This window comes from Phragmites australis, chromosome 22 (assembly GCF_958298935.1).
Source record: "Phragmites australis chromosome 22, lpPhrAust1.1, whole genome shotgun sequence".
Lineage (NCBI taxonomy): Eukaryota > Viridiplantae > Streptophyta > Magnoliopsida > Poales > Poaceae > Phragmites > Phragmites australis.
Window position 1 is genome coordinate 17,563,133 of NC_084942.1, and position 16,627 is coordinate 17,579,759.

At 41.1% G+C, this 16,627-nt stretch overlaps 1 protein-coding gene across 1 annotated transcript; it reads right to left on the reverse strand.

The window, feature by feature from the left end:
* Positions 1-1,082: 1,082 nt before the first annotated feature.
* LOC133904666 (heat shock protein 90-6, mitochondrial-like) lies at positions 1,083-13,274 on the reverse strand. The gene is made up of 20 exons (XM_062346129.1): positions 13,021-13,274; positions 12,283-12,486; positions 12,116-12,189; positions 11,774-11,899; positions 11,581-11,674; positions 11,411-11,494; positions 11,156-11,299; positions 10,964-11,077; positions 10,828-10,890; positions 10,646-10,720; positions 10,423-10,527; positions 9,629-9,760; positions 9,442-9,534; positions 9,256-9,333; positions 8,926-9,180; positions 8,642-8,744; positions 3,094-3,268; positions 2,892-2,997; positions 2,654-2,743; positions 1,083-2,159 (listed from the first exon to the last, which is right to left on the reverse strand). Exons 1-20 carry the CDS (start codon positions 13,126-13,128, stop codon positions 1,968-1,970), a joined length of 2,415 nt encoding a protein of 804 aa, XP_062202113.1. The 5' UTR covers positions 13,129-13,274; the 3' UTR covers positions 1,083-1,967.
* Between the last annotated feature and the right edge of the window lie 3,353 nt (positions 13,275-16,627).

Here is a 16,627-nt window from a genome sequence, read left to right on the forward strand (position 1 = left end):
ATCATGGGCTAATAAACTTATTTTCTCTACAACAAGGTCCGCTTGCTCTAGTGGTTTTCCTTCCTAGCGAGCTCTCTCACCAAATTGACGTCTTACCAGAGTGAGCTCCCCTGCTGAATCAACTCCCTACCCACCTGACTAATCGACTTCTGGTGTAAATCAAGTTACACCTCGTCAAAATCGAGTTCTTGCGGCGAAGATCGAGCTTCCCTACACTAATCAAGATCTCATTGTTGTAAATCCATCAATTTGGCCGAGAGGGCGTAGTTGATTTGGCTAGGTGCCCCTGCGAGTCGTCGAAATGAAGCTCTTTGCTGCCATGAATTGAGCTTCTCATTGTGGGTCTCGCCCTGCTGCTGCTAGAATGGAGCTCCCCGTTACCCAAGTTTGCTGCTCGGAAGAAGAAAAAGAAAAGTGGAGGCAAAGAAACTAAACACACAAGCAAAATCTTGCCTTGCTTTGCCTAGCAAGGGTAGCCCGAGGCTACCAAAGGTTCCAAGCACGCTCTCAGGTTCTGTGATCCTCTTTTTTTTCATGTGCAAAAAACATTTTTACCTATTCTTTTTTGTCTGGCACGATAAATTTGGGATTTGCACATTTTCCCATTCAAAGTCAAATGACTGTCATTGCTGAACTGCTAGAAATAGTCTAGGTTTAGTTTAAGTTAAAAACTCTGATCATTTATAAAAGAGTTTTAGAAGAAAAAAAAACTTGTCCATAGGCTCCATTCTCCACACGCTGTCAGATTTTGCCTGGTAAGTTTTGCAGCAGGCTATAGTTACTGGCGTAACGTTCCTTTTTCTGGCAACGGTTTGTCCAAGTTCAGTACTAAACTTGGTCGCTACAGTAGTGCCTTATCTATTCTGATTGTGTTTTTTTAGCATGAGAAGGTGCATCCTCCGTGATAAGGTTTCGTTTGCATATTCTGGGAAGAATCAGCTGCTGTTTCACCAGGAATGATCACTCCACAAACTGTCATCAGTGCTACTATTATGGCTGAGCCACATCCGCACTGCAAAATGCACCAGTGATACCACTTGTGCATTTTGCAATCACAAGTTAGCTAACGAAAAGAAATTCAATCAATTCCAATATATAGGCCTTGAGGTCTGCTCCTCACCTACTTTCATCTTAGCCTCTTTACCATAGACACATTTCTTTTTTTCCCCAAATTCTTGCCAAAGGTTAGATGGCCCATTATATTGCCACAAAAGAGCGACAGGATAACCATCGCAAAGAATAAGTGACACGTAAACGTGACCTAAGTTAAACAAGTTCCTCTATTTGTAGGTTGCATTATTCTACGGTGCCCTTAACCAGAGTTGGTGCTAGGTTCGTCGTCGCCGAATCTTGTCGCACAGTTATTCCTGGCACTGCAGAGCGCAGCCTAACACGCGGCCGCGTCGACCATGGCGAACGTGAGATGGCTCCGTACTCTCGCCGCGCCCACGCTCCTCGCTGCATCCACCGTCACGCGCCTTTGGATCGAGGCAGCTAGCCACCACCACGGCCCTGCATCGGTCTCCTCGGCATCTGATTCTGCCAAGCCCCCCAGCTCAACGTCGTGTAGTTAACCTTCTCGCTGCTCGCGAGTCACTACCACGCTGACAGCCCCATTGGTCGACACCAGTCATCATCTCCATCTTTTATCCGTTGGATATCCACATCCATTGGGTAATTAGCCAGTTTAATTGGGTATGGGTGATTATGGGTTTGGATATGGGTGGCCTAAACCCTCCACACCGACAGGTCTAAGCTAAGGACCCAAGGCCATTCTAGGCAACCAGGCAATTTCGTAGTTTTTCCCATCTAAATATAGTCTCTCCTACTACTTATTCCTGTCTAAGTCCAATCTAATGTCTACATGAGCAACCGCACACTGACACAGCTCGTGCTGAAACAAAAATTCAAAATCTTCTGCGTTTCATATCCAGTGGACGTGACCCAAGATAAGCGTAGACTCCTCTTTATTTCTGCTGGCCAACCTCAACCTCAACGGGCTCCACCACTTCAGCTTCCAGCGGCTCCGAGCTGCTGCAAGGTGCGGCGGCGTCCTGCTGACTCGGACTGGCAGGTTGTCCCTGCGAGGCCCATTTGCCGGCAATGGCTGAACTCATCATCTCGTAGATCTTCCCGCTGAGCTCAGCCGGGTTATCAGGCTGTAACATCAGAGGACAGACGTGAGATAACACAGAAGCTAGCCGTGCGTTGATACATTCGGAAGGGCGTGGACATCAACGTCAAAATGCTGGGGTTAGGTCAATTGGGAAAACATGAATACCAAATAATGTTAGATGTAGAAGGCAAGGGAGGCGGTTTGCAGCGCTAGTCCAGAGTTGATTACTGGTGTCCTTAAAAAATCACACTTATGCAACAAAACTGTAACTCATCTATATTCCAGTTGTGAAGCTGGGATGTGGCTATTTGAGTGGTGAACGCTACGTGTTTGTCTCCCTATCTGATCTATCATGGATTGTAGAACACTGCTAATACCGACTTCAGTTTCTTTTTCTTTTTTTTTTTTTTGAGAAAGGAAAACGGTCTCTAAAATAATAACAGAAATTAGTTACAGCAAAAGAAGTGTTCAGTATAAAATACAGGATTTTCCTCAACAATGTGTATGAGACGGAAAATAATGCAAGTGTGCACTCACCGTGAAGCCACTAGAAATCATAGCCGTTTCAAAGAGTACATCGAGAGCCTTTAGAGCTTCGGGATCATCAGGGTTGTTTCTGCATGCAACCTACATCCCAAAGAAAAATCATTGGAGTGGAATACATAATAGTTTGTTAAGCCTAAAATAACAGAACCATAGGCCAAGATGAAACCATCAAGTTATAAAGCAACTCTTAGCACTACCAAACTTGTCTGGGTTTATTGCAAATACTTACATTCAAGCTCTTGATTATCTCATGCTCTGGGTTTATTTCAAATACTTTCCTCGAACGCATGAAATCCAAAGAAGATGTATCACCCATCGATTGTGCCCTCATCAACCTGTTGTTAACCAACACCGATGATTATTAATAAATTGGAGTCAGAAAGTGTCTTGTGAGTCAGGGAAATCATCACAGATTCACAATAGAGACTAACCTCTCCATATTGGCTGACCAACCAAACTTAGCTGCAACTAGAACACATGGTGATGACCTGAGACGATTAGATATGTCAACTCGTGCAACCTTGTCACCCAATCGTTTCTTGATCCAGTCACAAGCTTGGCTATACTCCTGCTTTATATCATTTTCTCTATCCTCATTCTTATCACCTTAGGCATATTTGCAGACCACAATTAGAAACAAGGAAATTATGGCACTAAGATAAAGCATTAATTGTCTCACAGCCTACAAACAGACAAGTTACTTATGCAAGACATGTGGGTAGCTTCTCTTTTCAGTATCATCGGTCATAGTTAATGTACTTATACCATGTTGATTAATGTGGATAGTAACAAAAGGAAAAAGGCTTGCCAGAATGAAGGAATCTCATGCGGGTAGCTTCTCTTTTCAGTATCATCTCAGTCATAGGAGGTTAACAATATGTTTATGTGCATACCTTGTTGGATTGATCTCGGCCATCCTAATGATCCATAACAGAACAGGTCCGAGATGTCAAGGGGAGTCCCATCCCCACACGTGCTACAATCGGAGGCACAACCAACATCATGGTAGCGGTCCCGAGTCGAACAACGCTATATATATTTAGGGGGGTTGGCGCCTAGTGGGGAAACCTATCCCATGAGGTATCTAAACCCTAACACCCCTAATCCCGATCTAATAGGCGCTAGATCGACTCGAAGGTCGCCGCCACCACTACTGCGCTGCATCAGGCGAATGGCATCGACGGACTTCATTGCAACATCTACATCAACACCTCTACATCGCCTACACCGATCATCCCCGTCACCAACGCTCTACATCACAAACGACTCCATCTCAATCACGCTATTCACTTTCAACTCAAGATGGCGTCACCGAACGCAAGTTAGACTTCACGCTTCCGCAATTATATGTCTGTTGTTAGGGCTAATCATTATGTGAGTTACGACCCGTTTTTGCATTAACAATGGCATCAGAGCAAGGTTAGTCCTAACTAGATCCAATTAGGCTTAATTAAGACTTAATTAGTTTCGGATGACACTAATTTGTGAGCAATTAGACTTAATCATGTTGATTAGTGGAAAATTGACTCTAATTGTTCTCGGTCAAGTGCTTTTGTTTCGGATTAGATGAAATTGGACCTAATTAGCTTTGGCATAGATCTTTTAGTTTAAATTATGTGTTCTCAAGATCAAATTAGGCTCGGATTAATGTGAATTAATGTTTTATGCCTCAGATTAGAGCTAATTAATCATGTTTATGCATGTTTGTGCATGCTTGTGTGTGTGTGTGTTTTTTTTTGTCGATTTGGGGGCAAATCGACATGTTTAGTGTCGAATTCGCCTTAGGTAGCATTAAGGAGGGGAATTAGGAAAATCCGAGAAACCCTAATGCAAATCCTAAAGAAAGTCCCCAATTCCCCAATCTAAAACCCAAATCCTGAACCCTAGAACTAATGAAGGTGGGCTTATTTATGATTTTGCGGTATTTTGGTCGCCGTCGAGGTCGCTGGAGTTGCTTCGTCCCTGCCTCCGACGGATCGCCCTCTTCGGCGTCGGTCGCGTGCGGATCCTCCGACCCGAACCTCCTCGTGTTGCGTCGTCTGCTTGCACACATCGCAAATCCATCGGAGCTTGCCTCTTTTCTGCCGTGTGTGCATGCTGCCCTCACAAAACCACAAAAGATCAGCTCGACGGAGCCGCACATCACCGCACACATGCTCTGGCGAATCGACCCATGGGGGCTCCGTTGTGGCTCTACTCTCCTCTCCTCTCGCTCTCATCTTCGCCGGCGGCTTACCACCGCCGGATTTCCCTCGATTGCCCCCCTCTATTGCTTCTCTCACGCGACGACCTCGGGATAGAAGGGAAGAAATCCTAATGAACAGCTATGATGCGCGGGCAAGTTGGGCCACCCTGTGCTCTAGGCCACATGCGCGAAGCCACGTATGCGCATGGGCACCACTTGGGCCGGAGCACACTGTTGGGCCTCTAAGGCCAATTTCCGAGTTCTCCCATTTTATGAACATTTCCAGTGATTTCTAATGTTTTATCCATTTAAACATTGATTTAATGATATAATTGCCTAAATAATATCATATTTAATGTGCAAAAATTATGATTAATTATCTAGTTGAATTGGAACCAATGGAAAGATTTTTTCGGAGAATTTTACAGTCAATTTATGTAGGTTCATTTTATGTAACATTCTGACCAAAGTTGACTATAACTATACACCATTTTATGTATTTATTCAAATTCTTTTCCGTTTTCTGCCCAACAGTGATGCAGATTAGAATTTTAATTTTGCACAACTTTAATTTAAACAACGTAGAGTTATTTTCGTGCAAATTATTTCTTTACGATAAATTTCTAATCTAGCCCAAATTTTCTCTCTAGTGCTTCCTCTATTGCCGCCACAATTGACGGCATAGAGCAACTTACGGAGAATAATTTTCCCGCTTGGAAAGCTAAAGCGACAGTTGTGCTTGGAGAGCTAAAGCGATATCCTTTTCCTGTGACATCGGTGGATGGCTTTGATTCATTCATTACCTTCGCTTATGATTTCTCCCATTACGGTTATATCTACCCCATTAAAGACCGATCTGAGTCTCTCGATAAATTTAAAATATTTAAGGTTGAGGTAGAAAATCAGCACAACCTAAGGATTAAATTAGTGAAATCGGATCGAGAGGAAGGGTATTATGGGGACATGCCCCTTATAGGCAAATCCCCGATCCCTTTGCTAGATTCCTTCAGAAAAATGGTATAGTAGCCCAATATTCTACACCTGGTGAACCTCAGCAAAACGGGGTAGCTGAGCGGCGCAACAGTAAACTTATGAACATGGTGTGAAGTACGCTCAGCTATTCTAGTTAACCAGTTGGACTGCGGACGGAGGCACTTCGACAGTCATGCACATTCTCAATCGAGTTTCTAGTAAATCAGTTCCAAAAACACCTTACAAATTATGAACTAGGAGAAAGCCCTCTTTTAAGTATTTGAGTGTGTGGAGCTATACAGCTGAAGCTAAAGTTTTTAATCCACTATTAGAAAATTAGATCATAAGATAGTTGTCACTTTATCAAGTATCCTGAGAGGTCGAAGAGAGATCACTTTTACTGTCCATATTGGTTCACTAAGTTCGTTGAAACAAGACACGAGAATAGGGATCTGGAGCCCAAAGAAGTTGATCTCGAGGAAAAACGGGTTTATAATCCAAGAGCCCTACAACCCTATGTCCTAGGTGGTTGCAAAAACTAAGATCAATACACCCCCAGTTGAGATCTCTGAAATTTCTAATGATGCACCTAACAATGAGCCTCAGCAATCCCTTGCAGCACCCAGTCTTGGTCCTGCAGTGCCTAACGAACCGATAAGGAGATCACAACGTGACAAGAGACCTGCCATCTCGAATGATTACATTGTCTACATGAATAAGGATGTTGATGACATAGAAAAGACAAAAAAATCCCAACTCATATAAAGAGGCAATGATGAGTGAGCATGAAGGACAAATTAAAGTCTGAGTGATAATGATGTATGAGACATAGTAGAAATCACTGACAGAACCAAAATAGTAGGCTATAAATGGGTTTACAAAACCAAGCATAACTCTAAAAGGGGCATCAAAAGATTCAAAACGAGACTCATAGCTAAAGGCTTCCTCACAAAGAGAAGAGATCGACTATAATAAAACTCTCTCCTGTATTAAGTAAAGATTCTTTTAGAATAATTATAACGCTTGCAGCACATTATGATTTAGAGTACAAACGGCATTCCTTAATGGTAACTTAGAAGAAAATGTTTACATGGCTCAAACGAAGGTTTTGTCATGAAAGGTAAGGAACATTTAGGATGTCGACTTAAGAAATCAATTTATGATCTAAAGCAAGTGTGGCAATTGTATCTCAAGTTTCATAAAATCATTAGAAATTTTGGCTTTAAAGAAAATGAAGCTGATAACTGCATTTATATAAAGTTTAAAGGAAAAAATTCACCATCTTAGTTCTTTATGTGGATGATATCTTATTAGCCAGCAACGATAAGGATATGCTGTTTGAAACCAAGAGCTTTCTATCCTCTAATTTCAATATGAAGGATCTCGGTGAAGCTTCTTATGTTCTTGACGTTGAGATTCACCGAGATCGGTCCAAAGAAGTATTAGGTTTATCTCAAAAGACATACATTGACAGAGTACTGAAGAAATATAATATGTATAAGTGCTCTGTCACATTTGCTTCTACTATTAAGGGTGATAAATTTGAGACATTTCAATGTCTAAGGAACCAATATGAAGCTAATCAGATGAAATCGGTCCCTTATACTTCAGCTATTGAAAGCATTATGTATGCTCAAGTATATACACGCACTTACTTAGCTTTCGTGACCGAGATGCTTGGCAATATCAGTCAAATCCAGAACCAGACCACTAGAAAGCCGTTAAGAAAGTCATTCGCTATTTGCAAGACACTAAGAACTACATGCTCATACTTAGAAAATACAATAACCTCAAAGTTGTTGGCTATTGGGATGCAGACTTTGAGGCTATCGAGCAAGCTGTATGGCTAAAGAACTATATCCCAGGATTAAGAGTGATCGACAATATTTCGAAGCCACTTACATTATACTGCGATAATCAACCTGCAGTTTTGTATACAAATAACAAGTCGAGTGATACTACCAAACACATCGACATTAAGTATCATGTTATGAAAGATAAAATCCAGGATCAAACAATAAGCGTCAAACATATAAATACTAAGTCAATGCTTGCGGATTCGCTCACTAAAGGCTTACCACCCCATATCTTTCGTGATCATATTGTCGGCATGGGGTTATTGGAAAACCTATGATTCTAGATTAAGAGGACCATTAAGCAAAACAACTCCCATTAAGCATAACAAATTTACATTTCAAGATAGAGTGGTGTACTAGCCACTGTAACACTTTGCTTTGATGTGATATTTCATTAAGAGTGGGCTTATGATGTTAGCCTTATGATCAAGAGGAAGAATGTTGGATTGATCTCGATCATCCTAATGATCCATAACAGAACAAATCCGAGATGTTAGGGGGAGTCTAATCTTCACACGCGCCATGATAGGAGGCGCAACCAACATCATGGTTGTGGTCCCAAGTAGAACAGCGCTATATATATTTAGGAGGGTCAGTGCCTAACAGGGAAACCTATCCCATGAGGTATCTAAACCCTAACACCCCTAATCCCGATCATTAAGAGGCGCTGAATCGACTCAAAGGTCGCCGTCGCCACTACTACATTGCATCAACCGAACGGCATCAACGGTCTCCACTGCAACATCTACGTCAACACCTCTACATCGCCTACACCGATCATCTCCATCACATCGGCACAGAAACCAACGCTCTACATCACGAACGACTCCATCTTGATCACGCTATTCACTTTCAACTTAAGATGGCGTCACCGAACACAAGTTAGCCTTCACGCTTCCGCAATTACGTGTCTGTTGTTAGGACTAATCATTATGTGAGTTAAGACCCGTTTTTGCATTAACATACCTAAGTCCAAGTCTTCCTTGCTAATGTCCACGAATTTCTTATCCTTGTAGGAGTTCAGGTTCTGGATAGCCACTTCATCCATAGGGTCGACTAAAAGTAGAACCTACAAAAACCCAGTAACATAATATTATGAGGTTATAACTCACGTCAACCGGACTCATCTCATTTCTGGTATACTTGACATTCTAGTAAAACATAAACACCTAAAAGAACTATCTAATAAAGAGAATATGTTAGAATCAATCATATATTTGCAGTTGCAGTAAGCTATCCTCATTCCATACCTCGTACTCTTTTTCAGTGAGCCTCTCTAAGAAAGGCGCATTTTTGGCACTGCTCAGGCTGTCTGCAGCAATGAAGTAAATGTCCTTTTGCTCAGGTTTCATGTTTTCCACGTATTCATCCAAGCTTATTAATTCATCGTTGCTTTGAGAAGAAAAGAAGCGCAGCAAAGGAGCAATTCTCTTGTGATTTTCCTTGTCTTCCATGACACCCAGCTTTAAAAATTTGCCATAGTTCTCCCAGAACCTTTCATAATCCTACAGTATATTTCAGATGAGAAAGATGAAAGAAAACTAAGGCACCATGTCCCAGGAGGAAAGCTGAATGCTTACATCTCTGTTTTCACTACAAGAAATGCCAAGTATCATATCAAAGGCCTTCCGGACCAACCTCTTTCTCATTATACGCACCTATGAAAAATGACAAAGGATGGAAGGTATAAAACAAACTCGTAAAATCAATATTAAGAAAACATGGGACAAAGACATACTAAGAAATCCCCGCATCAAGCAACTTACAATTCGACTTTCTTGAAGGATCTCACGAGAAACGTTCAATGGAAGGTCGTTTGAGTCAACAACACCCTTCACAAAGCTCAAATATCTTGGGAACTGGTCAATAACAATTCTCAGTAATCATAATAAGTTGGTCATGCAAACATTCTGTGAATATCCATGTTGAACAGTTGCTATGTATTGAACATACCAGTTCTCCATCAAAGTCATCTGATATGAACACACGCTTAACATAAAGCCTGATATTCTTGGTCTTCCTATCAGTTATGTCTTCCTTCTTCGTAGCAGGAACAAAAAGAATTGATCTGAATTCTACCTCACCCTGCATTAATCAGATACAAACACAATCACTTTTGTGAGAAGATGTTCATTGCGATTGTATAGGACCACCATAGTAGCATATAGTCAGCGAGGAAAGCACATTAAATGTTACAATCACCTATTAAAGGAAAATGTTACAAAATCAATTGTCCACAAGGTTGTAGTTATTTAAAAATGAGATCAACTGATAGGAGACTAGAGCAGCCAGAATTACAATGACAAATAGCATCTTCAACAATGGACCTAGATTACATTATTTTACCAGCTCCATGCTACAGAAACCTGAATCATTAGTTTTAACTTTTTTGTTTTAAATAATTTGTTTATGTGTTGGACATATTTTGCACAGCTCCATGCTACAGAACACTGAATCATTAGTTTTAATTTTTTTGTTTTAAATAATTTGTTTATGTGTTGGACATATTTTGCAGAGGAATGTCATCTGTAAGTTCATCCAGAATGAAGATAAAATTTTGGTTATAGTTATAAGAATGTTAAGACAGGGGGAAAATGGTCCTTTGTTGATCAACCATGCACATTGCACATATCATCTAAGCAACCACGTATGTTGCGAGATCTAAACCAACCATGATAATGATAATTGTTGAATCACCAGAAAAACAAAAAAACAGCAGACAACCAATTAACTGCAAAGAGACATACCTCTGTAGTGAAGTGCGAGGAGGCCAAGGGATCCAAATACTCATTGAAGGTCTTCTTGTAAAATTCATTGTACTCATCAGTTGAAACCTCTTTAGGGTTCCGAAGCTGCAAAGTGGATAGAAGGGAAATAGGAGGTTCAGACATTCATAATTTTGAAAGCGGATGTATATCATCATGATTCCTTAACCAAAATATCAGCAAATGAAACAAAAATAGATCTTACCCAGATAGGTTGGGTTTCATTTGTAAGCTCCCAATCCCAATACTTCTCCACAACAGTTTTTGTCTTTTTCTTAGCCTGTTAACACCAGATATACAATTCTCAACCAGTAACTAAGCAGAACAGAATCTTGTTCACAGTAAAGCAGTATAAAATCCAAAAGTCCCTGCTATTTATATAGTTACCTCAGCTTTCGTTTCACCATCGCCTTCTTTTTTAGCTTCTGCTGGATCATCATCAACCTCAACCTAGACGATCAATGGATACCTCAAGTAAGTAATATCTTGACAGAAAATTTAAAAGAAGAAGAAGAATATCCACCTCTTTTGTGAAGCCTTTTTCTTGCCATGTGTAAATGGGGAAGGAAACAAACTGAGAGTAATTCTTCACGAGCTTTTGGACCCTCTCAGGGTGAGCAAAACCCTTGTCGTCACGCTGAAAAATAGCAAGCATACTAGTTAAAAATGAATCATATAGCAAAACTTCAGACCATGTTGGGATAAGCAAACAGACCTTGAGGTAAAGAGTGAGGCGAGTTCCCCTGGGAATGAGCTTCTCTGGGTCCTTTTCCTCTCTGATTGTGTAAGAACTAGATTCTGCTTCTCCTTCCCAAACGTATTGCTTGTCAGATTTTGGGCTCTTTGTTGACACTACAACCTATTATACAGTAGAAGGTATTCACAAAATATTAACAAGTCAAGGACATCTGTAGGAGTACATGGACATGAGGAAAGGAACTCATTAACAGATAACATGATAACACAATACCTTATCTGAAACAAGAAATGAAGAATAGAAACCAACACCAAATTGGCCAATCAAGTTGCTGTCCATGCCAGCCTCTTGACTCTCCTGTTGTACAGTAGACATTTAATATGGCAGGATTTCGGAGATAGACAAATAATAAACAGAGAACAACATCTGCAGAAAGATCACACCTTCAATGCTTTCAGGAACTTAGCAGTTCCACTGCTTGCAATAGTCCCAAGAGAATCAACGAGTTCTTGCCTTGTCATGCCAATCCCAGTATCACTGAAGATGAGGAGTAAATGCAGGCCAAGATACAAATTACTACCCAATAAAGAAACTAAATGTTAAGTAACTAATCAGCTCCAAGTAACTTATATTTACGTGATTGTTATTATTCCGTTATCCTTGTCTGTTTGGATGCGAATGTCAAGTTCAGGACCATCCTTCAGAAGTCCAGGATCAGTGACACTCGTATAACGCAACTTGTCCAGTGCATCACTAGCATTGCTGCAAGTACAAGTAAAAGAAAATGGAACAACAAATTAGGTCAGTGGAACCAAACTAAAAATCCACAATGCAATCATTACATTAACAAGTTGACAACAATTTGCACTACTGAATTTCAACCAATTCCATGATAAGGAACAGGATGTGCTACTAGATTAAACAAATAAGCGAGAATACACTAAACGGAAAAAACTTCTGCTCTGAATTGTGACCCACCTGACCAATTCTCGAAGAAAAACTTCCTTGTTGCTATATAAGCTGTGCACGATCAAATCCATGAGTCTGTTGACCTGCCAAACACATTGCACAAACACAACGACATCATTCACAACACAACATCAGCAACAATTAGTATGCACTACACCAATTCACCCCATGGGTACCTCAGCCTGGTACTCATACTTCTCAGCTGACGGCATGCCAGACGAGTCAACTGCAGCCGCGCTCGATTCGTACCGCCTCCCAACAAGGGCACCATCCATCAGCTTGAGGGATGCCACACTGCTGGTCCCCGTAACCTTGGGCGCCACAAGCACAGATAGTAATCTCCTCTGGTGCTGAGGAGCTCTTTGCACCCCATTGCTCACCTGAAATCACACAACATAACAGATATAAATAACATTTCGTGTGCTCGACTCAATTCAGACCCGTAATTAGAAACAGGTCACCTTCTATCTCTCCATCAAACCGTTAAGTTTCCACATTTCTCACCCAATTAGTAAACAGCAATCAGTGAAACCAGATGAACAATCGCACAGTGAATGAACACCCGGGCCTCAAACCCAAGCACCAAGTCAAATCCAAATTAATGCACACCACCAAGATTGATATAAAATATTAGCACCATTCGCCAATTCGGGCGAATACGTACGGACCTATTCCAGCTAACCGCGAAACCAAATCCATGCCTCACTAGAATGGTGACCAAACAAACAGGGCAAAAGTATGGTGCTATCCTAGGTAGGGATGATCCTCATCTATGACTGGATTATTTCCCGGATTTTGTAACCAGTTGTGTGGCCAGCGATTTAGCTGAGCCTGGGTCTAATGGAATCTGTTTTCCACACAAAAAGAAAAAACAAACAGGGCAAAACGGAAGCTAGGTCGCGAGCCACACGTACCGGACGGGACGGGGCCGAGGCTGCGTCGCCGGGGACCGCGGAGACGGCGCCGGCGGCCGAGCGGCGGCGGGCGGCGGCGCAGAGGGATCGCCTCGAGGCCCCGAGCATCTTCCGCTTCCACCACAACGCGAGGGAGATCGTTGCGGAACGCGCGCGAGCGGGCAGGCGGCCGGTGCGGAGCGGCAAGCGGAGACCACAACGACGACGAGGCGAGGGTTTAGGAGGGGCAGGGTTTTGGGGAGTTGGGGTGGAATAAATGACGTGCGCCTTGCGGGGCAAAAAGAAGACGGGAGGTGGGCCGCTGGCGCTGGGGGCCACATGTTGGGCCCACCTGTCAGTGGGTGGTTTGGGGAGCGGGGGCTGGGTTCGCTGGTGGGTTTAGCTGTTTCGGGGAGAAGTTTCTGGAGCGCGAGGGCGGAGGAAATGCTGCGAGCACCGGTAGCGGTTGTAGAATGCGAGGAAGCCTCGATGGCATGTGGGTCCAAGGAAGGTCGTGTTGGCATGTGGCCCACAAATCAGTGAGGTAATCCGTGTTGCTGCTCCCTGCCGCGGGTGGAGCCGTGGAGAAGTTTATGGCGTATGACATGTGGGTCCATGCGGTGCTAGGTCGGTATTCGCACGCAGCGGAAGAAGGTTCTGGATGCCGGAGCGGCCACGTAGATTATCTGTAGACGGCTCACGTACATCAATTATTACACTACACAATAAAGAATCACCTTCTTCTCACTCAATGGCATGTGAGGCCGCATTTGTCATCTGGCATTTTCTCCCCCGTCACCGTTTTCATCTCATTTTACTGTTATAAAAAGTCACACAATATGATTTTTTAACTAAAACTAACAACTGCACACGTATTTTACACACATGTAATCAATCTAGTATATAGCAATCTGAAAAGGTAAAAATATACTTAAGCAGGGAGTAAAATGACGGATACCTAGACAGAAGGATGGAGGGAATCATATCATCTAGAGTTAGACATCTGTAGTAACATTGTGAGAATGATTAAAATAGCAACCGACTTGTAAGAGGATGAAAACAATTCTCGCAAAGTATATTGGTGTAAAGATAGCACGATGGAAGTGACATTCATTGTAGATGGTGGTGAAGACGACGTGCGGGTGGTGACACATCCTCTCCAGAAAGTCAACATTGTAAGCGAAGTGCAGGAACCGACACAATCTCTTAAGAAATCCGATGGCGAATGTATAGAACATTAATATTAGATGTTTATGTACGAAAGATAAATAATAGAAGATTAAATATACTTTTAGAATATATGAGAGGTAAGTATTGAATATCTAGATATGGAAGATATAAAATAAAATATTAAATATATTTTTAGAAGGATAAATGGAATCCAATTTTACACTATGACACAAGTGAATAATAGAGACCGATCGGATCTATCACCACTTGTATATTTTATAGTAGTACATAGATATGACATTAACATAGCAGTTAACAACTAAAAAAGTGATATTATCACCAGCATGAGAGAAGAAGCAGCATCAGGCGGAGCCCAATTGTGCCAGGGGTGCACGCGTAGCTGGGCCAAAAAATACAACCAGTGATTAATATTTAGTATTGGCCATATATGCACCTTTTAGGCTAAATTCGTGCAGCACGTTCATGGCCGTGCAGCCCAGCAAGCAGCACAACTCCCTAGGAGTTTTTTTTTTTACATTTTCTAATTTAAATAATTAAATAAATAGACCCCGAATGAAAGGATTTATAATAATAGACTCTGTATGCTACAGTAACACAGCCAAATATTACCGCTTTAGTGCAACTGACGAACAATACTCAACATTCAATTTCTATCTTCTCTATTTAAAATAGTGATCTTTTGTTGCTCCAAAAATTTTAAATTTTTTTTATATGTTCTATAATCCATGTGCAACCTATTTTAATTGGATTCACCTAAAAAGACTATGTAGAATTTAAACTAAAATTCTCAAAAAAAAATCTACTTTTATAACTTCTAGCAATTGTTAATGCATCAAATAAATTCCTAAAAATCTAAAATAATTCACTAATTTTTCTTATATGATGGAATGATTTCTAAAATTATTTTCAGCCCTAGTTTTATTATTTTTGAATTCAAATTGAGTTAAAAGAAGAATATCACATAAAATTATAAAAATACATATAAATTGAGCATTACAAAGGAACTTACTTTTTCAACATATAACTTAATGTTGAAAATAATTTTAAAAATTATTTCATAACATAAGAAGAATATTAGTGAATTTTTCCAAATTTTTGGGAATTTATTTGATGCCCTAACAGTTGCTAGAAGTTATAAAAGTAGATTGTTTTAGAGAATTTTAGTTTAAATTATACACCGACTTTTTAGGTGAATCCAATTAAAATAGGTTGCACATGGATTATGGAACACGTAAAAAATTCTAGAATTTTGGAGTAACAGAAGACCACTATTTTAAATAGAAAATATAGGAGCGAAAATTGAATGTTGAGTATTGTTCATTATAGGGTACTGTTCATAATGGGGCTACCCACCCTCTCAACCATCTGTATGGTCTAACCGCCCTATCAAAGGGCGGTAAGACCTGGCCGTGTCACTGTGGTATACTTATCGCTCTCTGATAGGATTGTAGTCCTTCAGAGAGCGGTGGGCGTTTATTATTGTAAATCTTTTCATCCGGAGTTTATTTATTTAATTATTTAAGTTAGAAAATGTAAAAATAAACCCAGTAGAGAGGAGGGATTTGTTCCTAAATGGATTTCTTTTGGAAGAGTCTTAAGCATCTGTAGACCATAATAAGAGCATGACATGCTCGTCACTTGTGAAGCTGGAGGCTCCATAGATCTCTTCAATAAGGCGTGGGTAGGTCTAAAGGTGTGTCAGTGTGAGCGTGTGTTGAGTGTGGATTGAGTTTGAATACTATAACTTGTATTTAGTGTTGAGGTTGAAAAAAAACCATGTTCATAGGGCAAGTCAGGTGCACGCATGCATGACGCAAAGTAAGGCCATCTGCGGCTCAAGCGCAGGGTGGCTCCACATATTGCTTCGTTTCTTTTTTTTTTATGATCGGAAGAAAGATTAGGGCTCCTGCGAGGCTACGAGTAACCAAATCAATAACGTCGAGCCGACAAGGGCCGACGTGTCATGCCGGCTCACGCGGGCTCGCGAGTCACGAACGCCCTTGGCGTCGATCGCAATTTCGCAACAGCTACAACCTACAGGCAAGGTGCCCTCTGCTCCTGTAGTTGATTGATCTTTGAGTGTATGTCCCATTGTATATTTGTACGATTCATCTTTTTGTTCTTTTACTTGACTATATGGGTACAGGTGGCATGTAGTTTTATGGAGAGGTTTTTTAAAAGGTAAGTGTTGGGTGGTACTAAATGTGTAGGAAGTTCATGTGCAAAAGTAGACGATATAAATTGATAAGAGAAGATCCAATTTGGTTGAGGCTTACGAAAAAGGTATTCATATGTACCATGTTAATCAGAGAGATAGGTTAAGAATAGGGATTGCCAATCTTGCCCTCACATATCTTAACTTCCAATTAAAAGGATAGGGGATAGAGATAGAATATTTAAGCTCGAATGCTTTGATGAATTTAGGAATTGGTTTGAA